Source organism: Grampus griseus (assembly GCF_964374135.1).
Source record: "Grampus griseus genome assembly, chromosome: 19".
Taxonomy (NCBI): Eukaryota; Metazoa; Chordata; class Mammalia; order Artiodactyla; family Delphinidae; genus Grampus; species Grampus griseus.
Genome location: NC_139013.1, coordinates 9,823,270 through 9,831,863, shown reverse-complemented (window position 1 = coordinate 9,831,863; position 8,594 = coordinate 9,823,270). Strand labels below are relative to the sequence as shown.

The 8,594-nt window shown below is 57.0% G+C and overlaps 1 protein-coding gene across 3 annotated transcripts in view; it reads left to right on the top strand.

The window, feature by feature from the left end:
* Positions 1 to 362: 362 nt before the first annotated feature.
* The window catches only part of MARK4 (microtubule affinity regulating kinase 4), a gene marked incomplete at its 5' end in the record, with an annotated part of 29,786 nt that continues 21,554 nt past the window's right edge, over positions 363 to 8,594 (top strand). For 2 of the 3 annotated variants that reach the window (XM_082676556.1, XM_082676557.1), the window contains 6 exons: positions 363 to 714; positions 5,222 to 5,422; positions 7,367 to 7,420; positions 7,518 to 7,566; positions 8,298 to 8,363; positions 8,443 to 8,513. In XM_082676556.1, coding sequence (XP_082532682.1) covers positions 664 to 714; positions 5,222 to 5,422; positions 7,367 to 7,420; positions 7,518 to 7,566; positions 8,298 to 8,363; positions 8,443 to 8,513 — 492 coding nt within the window. Of the gene's footprint in view, positions 715 to 5,083; positions 5,423 to 7,366; positions 7,421 to 7,517; positions 7,567 to 8,297; positions 8,364 to 8,442; positions 8,514 to 8,594 lie in introns of those variants that run through there. The other variant, XM_082676555.1, reaches the window with a different exon arrangement.

The window sequence follows — 8,594 nt, the reverse complement described above, 5'->3', positions numbered from 1 at the left end:
CTTTTGGTCTCTCCGTCCTTTGGCTGTCTTTTCACCTCTTTGTGTCTCTGTTTCTCCCCACCTCTGTCTATCTCTGTGTCTCTTTGTCTCTCTCTTTTTGAGCTTCTCTATCTCTGCGTCTCTCAGTATCTTTCTCTGCGTCGCTGGCGCTGTGCCTTGGCGTTTCTCTCTCTTCTCTTCCGGTGAGTCTCTACTCTGGTGAGAACACGCTCCCCCTCAACGCGCCCAGACCTGCCTCTGCCCTCAGAGCCCCCGGCCGGCCCCGGCCTGCGCCTTTAAGTGCCGGCAGCAGGGGGCGGGGTCTTGACGGCCCCGCCCTGCCCGCCCCTCCCCCTGACGTCCCTTCCTCCCCGGCCCCTCCACCGCCTCCCTCCGCCGCCGCCCGGGCCGGCTCCGCGCCCCCTCCCCGGCCCCCGCCCGCCCGCCTGCCCGCCGCCCCCATGGCGCCCCGGGCCCCCGCTGTGCGGGGCCACTAGGACCCTCGGCATCCCCTTCCCTGCCCCGCCCTGCCCCCTCTCCCACGGCGCGAAGCCGGGTGTCCACGGCGCCCAGCTTTTGAGCTCGCGTCCCCAGGCCGGCGGGGGGGGAGGGGAAGAGAGGGGACCCCGGGACCCCCGCCCCCCCCACCGACCCGGCCGCTCAGTCCCCCGAGACCCGGAGAAAATGTCTTCGCGGACGGCTCTGGCCCCGGGCAACGATCGGAACTCGGACACGGTGAGTGGGGCCCGGCCCCTTGGGGAGCCCCGGCTGGGTCCGGCCGCCGGACCCCTCGCCCTGCTGTGTCCCTCGCCGCGCGAGCCCCTACCCTCATTTCCCCGGCCCGGCCTGGCTCGCCACCCACCGACCCCCGCCCGGACTTCCAGGCCTCTCGACCCTCCCCCACTCCTCAGCCCAGCCCGACCCCTGGGGGCGCCCCTCTCGCGGGACCCCTGTCTTGTCCCTCTGCAGACCGCTTCCGCTCGGGTCTCTTCCCTCCAGGAAGCCCCCTCCCCTGCCTTGCAGGAGCCCCTCCCTTCTCCAGCGGGTTCTTAAGCCCCTTCCCCTCCAGGCCTCCCGCATCCGACAACTGGCCCCCTCCCGGATTTGCCGGGCTCTTGACCCTAAGGCCCAGCCCGGCCCTCTCCCAGGAAGGCCTGGCCCAGTCCTGCCTCTGCCTCTGGCCTTCCCCGTCTGGATCTGGGTGCCGGGCTCCCCAGGATCCCCCGTCCTCTCATTCCCAGCTTTCCGGCCCTCCGGGATCCTCCCGGCTCCTGTGGGCACCCCCTCACAGGAAGCCGGTTCCACCTTTCCTGGGCCGAGGGTCCTTTCTACCTTGTTCAAGGTCTCTCCACTTCCAGGCCTGGTCCCCATCTTCCAAGCAGCCCTGTCCCTGGATTCCCAGCATCTCCAGTCTCCCCAGATCCCTCCAGACCCTCTCTGGTCTCTTCCTCTCCCAGGAAGCCTTGGCCTCCAACTTCCAGGCCCCCAGCTCAGTCTCGGATTTCTAGGCCCTGAACCAGTCTGACTCCAGGCCTCATCCTCCCTGTATCAACTTCTCCACTTCAGGCAAGCCCCCTCCCCAAGCCCCCAACCCCTTGACCCCACTCCTAAGCCAGGCCCCTCCTCACAGGATACTACCTCATCCCTTAGATCTCCAGGCCCCCATCCCTTCCGCTGCCCCAGGGCCTCCCCCTTCCTTGCCAGGAGTCTGGCCTCCCAGGGAAACCCCCTCCCCAGCTTCGGAGTCCTTCCTCAGCTCACAAGGCCTGGCCCCAGATCCTTCTTCCAGAAAACTCCTGGACTTGCAGCCTCTGGTCTTGCCCTGGCTCTAAGCCCTCTTCTCTTGGGGTCTGTCCGCTGGGAGCTTTCTCCCCAAGTTCCTCGGCCTCTTGACCCCCACAAGGCTCATTTACTCCTTGGATCTGCCCCTTGCCCGGGAAGCCCCTTCCTCAGGATTTCAGGCCCCTGGACTTCTCTCTGGTTCCGAGTGCTCCTAGAAACCCCTTTCTTAGACTTCTAGGAGTTTCCTCAAGACCCAGGCCCCTGGCTCAGGTATCCTTGTCTCCTGACTTCCATTGTCCCATGGCTTGGACCCTTCCCACTATTCCCAGACCCCCCTGTTCCTACACCACAGCCAGGAACAATCCCAGAGAGACGACCCCCACCCTGCCGCCGATTTCCCTGATTTCTGGTTACTCTCACTGCTTCAAAAGACCCTCCCACCAACCAATGCCAGACTCCTCCCCAGCTGGAGTCTTCGTCCCTTTCCAGGCCTTCTGCCAGGTCCCTGCCAGTCCTCAGCCACCCTCACCCCAGATCCCCACCAGAGATTTGTCTCTGTCCCTTCCTCTGGTAGGACCCTGCCTCCTAGAGATCCCCCATCACCACCACCACTGCCGTCACGACCCGTCATGCTGCAGGCCAGACTCTGATTTGGAGTCTTCGATGAGAAACCCACCTCTCCCCCACCCCAGCCCAGTCACTCCAGAAAGTGACAAGGAGCCCACAGGCCTGGGTTCCTGTGCTGCTTCTGCCAGCCACTTTGCACTGTGACCTCAGGCAACTGGCTCTCGCCTTCTGAGCCTGCCTCCTGCCCCGCAAAATGGGGTGATGGCTTGAGTCCCTCAGAGGGTTAGTCGAGATGATAGGGACAAAGCCCGACCCGTAGGATGCACTCCACACATGTCCACTGCTCTTGTGAGTGTGGATATGATCCTCAACCCAGGGCTGTCATTGGTTGTTATGGGAGCTTGCAGACCCACTCCCTGCTCGGAGCCTCAGTTTCTTCACCTCTAAATGGGGTTGATGGTAGCACCTCCCTGTTAGAGATGTTATAAGGAGCCAAAAAGATTATGTGAGCGAGACGTACAGGGCCAGGCCTATTGTAGCTGCTATTATTATTATTGTTGTTGTTATGACTTTGATTTTTCAGAGAAGTGTAAGTTCAAATCTAGTTTCTGTCCGTCCCTAGCTGTGTGACCTCAGGCAGGTTACCTCACCTCTCTGAGCCTCAGTTTCCTCATCCGTAAAACAGGGCTTGTATGAGCACTTCCTCCTCCTCTTATTGTTCAGATTTGTGCATCATGGGGACTTCGGGAAGGCTAATTCTCCCCTCTCCTCCCAGCTCCAGTCTGTAAGACCTGCTTGTCAGTCCTGGCAGAGGGTCACCTCTCTCCGTCTGGAATCTGAGGTCGTAGCCCCCTCCTCTGCCACCTGGTTACCATGATGACAGCCATGTGGGGTCATGCTCCCCCACCCCAGGTTCCAGGCCCCCCACCGCCCAGCCTCTCTGGAGGTTCCCTAGCAACAGACCCGGTGTTGGGGCACCAGCCGGCGGGAGGGAGCCAGGCCAGCTGGTGGTGCCGGCCAATTTTAGCTCCCGCCCCCGGCCCCTGAGGGCCTTGTTACCCACTGCCCCAGCTGCCCCTTGCAGGGGTCCCTCAGCCGCGCTGCCTTCAGTGGGGTGCCAGCCCAGCCCCAGCTGGCTCCCCTCGTACCACCTGCTGGGGATTCTTCTCCAAGCCCTTATCTGGGTGAGAATCAGAGGTCTTATCTGCTGGGATCTCCAACTCCCTTCCTGCCCTCCCCGGGAAGGAGGCCTGGGGGTGTGAGCAGCCCGGTGGGGGATGTGGGAAAGAGCTGGGGGCTCAGGAGTCAGCAGACCTGGGTTCGAATCCTAGGTACTCTGCTCCTCCTGTTCTGCGACCTTGGGCAAGGTACTTAACCCTGCCCTCGGCCTTAGGGTCCCCATGTGGAGCGTGCGGGTCATAACTGCACCCACCGTGGAAGTCAGGTGAAGGTGTGGTAGCAGCAGGCATGTGGTTAGGGCTCCAGCAGTGGCGGCTGGCTTTCTGCCCCTTGCGGGGAGCATTACCTTTCTGCTTCTTAGGAATGAACTGTGTGACCTTGACAAGGCACTGTCTCGCTGCAAGCCTCAGTTTCACCTCTGGAGTGTGGGGATACAGGTGCAGCCCTCATTGGGCTACTGTAGGAATTAAATGCAGATGAGGGCTTTAATGCCCAGGATTTGGCCAATAGTAAAGCCTACTTAACAAAAATGACAGGAGTGTGAGACAGTGTGGCACGGCAGCGGTGAAGACGTCAACTCTGGGGTAAACTGTCTGGGTTCAGGTCCCATCTCTGAGCCTCAGTTTCCCTACCTATAAAATGGGAATGATGGTGCCTTAATGGCCAGTGCTCATTAAATGGTGAGCCTCATCACTGTTAAGTGGCCCGGCAGATCCCTGCAAGGAGCAGCCCGGGTCCTCCTCTTCGTTGCCTACCTGGCCTCTGTCTTCCTCAGCTCCCTGTGTCCTCCTGTGTCCCACCCCCAGCCTTGGGAAGGGCGCAGGGACAGCCCAGGGTCTGAGCAGAGCCGTCTTGGCCAGGGCCTCTGTCACACACACCTTGGGCCCCAGCGCTAAAAGGGAGGCACAGTCTCTGGGGCTCACAATCAGGACAGGAGAGCCAGGAGCAGGCAGGTGACCTACGGGGGAGAGAGGCCCAGGAGGGACGGGATGGCAGGAACGCCACGTCGGGGACAGATCGTGGCGTATGTAGCGTGGGAGTCAGCGGGTGAGGGCGGCGATGGAGCAGCAGGGCGGTGCCGCCCCACGCCCACCCCAGCGAGGAAGCAACAAAGTTTCCCACAGAAGGAAGGTTAACAATGCGGGGCTACAGTGTCAGGGCGAAATGAAAGACGGTTGGTTACAGTGTTTGGAGTAGAATTTGGGGCAATAAGGATCAAAAGAAAGCATTGCAGGCAGTTAACTGGAAGTCAGGTGTTGAAATAGGGCTTGCCATAGAATTGGGGGCTAGATGGGGACAGTGATGGATAAAATGGAATGTTGGGAGCAGTGAGGGTTGGGCTAGAGGGTTGAGTCCAGACTGAGTTGGCGTTGATTGGGGTTGAGGGCTACAGCGTTAGAATACGGTATCTTGGAGCTGATGGAGGTTCTAGTAATTAGAAAAGGAAGTTGGGGGAGTGGGTAGACTGATTGCAGGGAGGGGTGAAGAAGAGACCTGATACCTGGGGTCCCAGGTGCTGCAGAGTTGGGGGAGCCCCAGCATCTTTGTTCTTGGAGGTGTCTTTTCACAGAGAAATATGGGGGACCTTCTCTCTGGCGTGGGTTTGAAAAGCGCCACGAGGGGACCAGTGGCCATGGCTGGAGTTAACCGCCCCAGCACACAGGTGGATTGGATGGGCGCTGCCCACCTCTCATGCTCCGTCTCCCCCGCCCAGCATGGCACCCTGGGCATTGGCCGCTCCTCGGACAAGGGACCGTCCTGGTCCAGCCGCTCCCTGGGTGCCCGCTGCCGGAACTCCATCGCCTCCTGTCCCGAAGAGCAGCCCCATGTAGGCAACTACCGCCTGCTGAGGACCATTGGGAAGGGCAACTTTGCCAAAGTCAAGCTGGCCCGGCACATCCTTACCGGCCGGGAGGTGAGTGAGGGGAGAGGGCAGGGCTCGGGGCAGAATCCTGCAGCCCTGGCCCTTGGTGGGAGGTAGGGAGAGGTCGGGCTTGGCCCTCACTTTGCTTTGTGACTACATGTAAATCTCTCACTCTCACAATAGAACATCTCACATTTTCCCAGAACAACTCAAGTAGGAAAAGGGAGCCAATTTCAGGCATCCCTGAAATTGTTGGGTTGTCTCAGATCACAGGCAAGCCATGTGTAGTGTTTCTAAGAAGTCATATGGTTTTTGTATCTAAACCTGGGCCACCTCCCTGTTTTAATGGTGGACTTTGGTCCCACCAAACCTTCCAGTGATCTGGATTGAGAACACAAGAGGTTTATTCATGTCTACACAGTCTCACTTTCCCCACTTCGCCTTCCAGGATGGGTATATGTACTGAGTATGGCAACATTATTGCAGAAAGGGAGAGGACGCATCTAACTCACACTTAATGGGAAAAAAAAGACGGTGGGTGGGTTTATGACCCCTCTGCACCTCTTTCAATTTTAGAGAAAGTAACTGGAGCAATTCATCCTGCCCTCACACTGTCTGTGCCATACATACAAAAGTCACCAGGCCCCAATGGTTTTATGGGCAAATTGTACCAAACATTTCATTTTTATGCTAATATCTCCAGAGACTAAAGAAAGAGGTTCCACTGCCAGACAAATTTTATGTGCTCTTTGGTGACAACAAAACCAGATAAGGCATAAAATTGTGGGCCCGTCTTACATGTGAATATAGGTACAAAAATCTTAAACAAAATATTAGCAGAAAGAATCTGACGGATCAATTAAAGAAAGCTGTGTGGTGACAAAGCTGGGTTTATCCGAGGAATGCACAGTTCTTTTCAAATGGACAACTTATTCGTGGACTCCGCTACATTCACAGGTTCAAGGGCAGAAACGATATGATCATCTCAACACTAGCATAAAAAGTGCTCGACAAGATTAAAAACTCATTTGTGAAAGTACGAAGCTAAGGGACCCTCTTCCCCCACAAAGAGCACATTGTTCCTCTCATGTGGTCTTGAACGTGATTCCAGGGTTTTCTAAAGGAACAGAGCCTCCTGAGGGAAGAGTTCTGTAATCCAGTGGATCTGGGGTGATTGGGGGGGTGACCCCAAAACCCTTTGGGAAGACTAAAGACCTAAGCTGGATTACGGCTCTTGAAGTGCTGTACCCCAGTGTGAAATTCAAAATAAAAACTTAACTAAACTTCAGGATAAGTACAAAGAGGGTTCAGTAACGTTCTGATTTTTCCCCCATGATGACTACCTCAAAGCTCTTTCAAAGCTTTCTATAGATGTTAAGTGTTTAAGAGGTTGACTGTCAGGCTGCATAAGTTCAAGTCCCAGCCCACAAACTTACCAGCCGAGTAACCTTGGCCAAGTGACTGAACAGCTCTGTGTCTCGGTTTCCCCATTTGTATGAGGATCATCTCATAGGGTGGTTGTGAGGATTAAGAGAGCTCTCATTTGTAAAGCGCATAGACCAGGGCCTGGCCCATGGGACTGCTCAGTAGATGTGAGGTCTGGTTATTATTTTCTTGTTCCACAGTTTGTGCCTTCAAAACAAAGACGCTGATGGGTGAATGGTCTGAGATGCCCTCCCAGAGGGGCCCCCTCAAGGTCTCAGTCACCCTCACACTCACTCACACAGGCCCTTGGGGCCGCCCCACCCAGGCCCCATGGCGGTATAGGGGATGTATTTCCCTGCAGAAGTAAGGGTAGCACTGGACATGGTAAGAACAGCATGTGCAAAGGTCATGAGGCTCAGAGCCCACCTCCACTAAGAATGGCCCAGGTTGAGAGCTGTCTCTGAAAAGGGACAAAGGAAGGATATCCTAGGGTGATCTGGGTTGGGGGAACCTTTCCCAGCTCGAGGGCCTATGGTACCTAGACCTTTCCCCCCTTTCTTCCGTCTCTAGGTCGCCATCAAGATCATCGATAAAACCCAGCTGAACCCCAGCAGCCTGCAGAAGGTAAGGCCCAGGGAGAGGGAGCAGGGCAGGGGCAAGGTTGGGAAGAGGGTCCTCGAAACGGCCCACCCTCATCTTTCTCTTTCTTCCTTTCTTCCAGCTGTTCCGAGAAGTCCGTATCATGAAGGGCCTAAACCACCCCAACATCGGTGAGGAGGGGAAGGGAGCGGGCTCGATGGATACCAACCAGGGCACTTGGGAAAAGAGAGCTGGGGGAGGAGAGAACTGGCCGTTACAGTAATTAGAAAGACCTGTTTTTTCGTAGCAGTATCCCTGCTCCCTAGCTGTGTGACCTTGGGTGAGTCACTCAACCTCTCTGAGCCTCAGTTTCCTCCTCTGGAGCGGGGGAGGGGGTGATAAGAGGGCTTACTTCAAGGTCATTGTGAGGATTGGGTAAGGTCATGCATGCAAAGCACTTAGTTCGGAGCTGAGCTGTGGGAGCTGGTCTGATTATTGTCGTCAGCAGCATCCGTTGTCACTGTCATTGTGATTAGGCAGAGTGGAGAAAGTGGGGTCTTTACAAAAGAAACAGGATTTAGCCTGGCCTGAATGTGGCCGTAGCATTTATTCATCCATTTGTTTATATATACTCAGTGGATACTTACTGAGTGGGCTGCTTATGTGCCAGACTCTGGGGCACAGCGGTAAAGAAAACAGGTAGAAACCCCTGGCCTCATAGAGCTGACATTCTTGTGAGGAAGTGGAGAAGGTGGTAACGTGGGGCCAGGGAGTTTGGAGAATCTTGCCATCAGTAGGGAGCCATCGAATGTTCTTGAGTAAGGGGTGTTATGCTCAGCACATGTGCAGTTACGAAGTGCTGATGGAGGGTGAGGGGTCTCTTCTCTTGTAACTCCCCGCCCCCATCCCCCGGCCATTGCAGTGAAGCTCTTCGAGGTGATTGAGACAGAGAAGACGCTGTACCTGGTGATGGAATATGCAAGTGCTGGTGAGGCTCCTCCCCTCCCCGCCCTGCTCTCTGCGCCCCCCATGCCCCGCCCTGACCCCGCTCGGCCTCTGCCCTGCAGGAGAAGTGTTTGACTACCTCGTGTCACACGGCCGCATGAAGGAGAAGGAAGCTCGAGCCAAGTTCCGACAGGTTGGGGTCACAGCTGCGGGTGGGGCTGGGAGGGGAGCCCCAGTCCCTGGGGACGAGGGTCTGATTGCTGGGTGTGGGTCT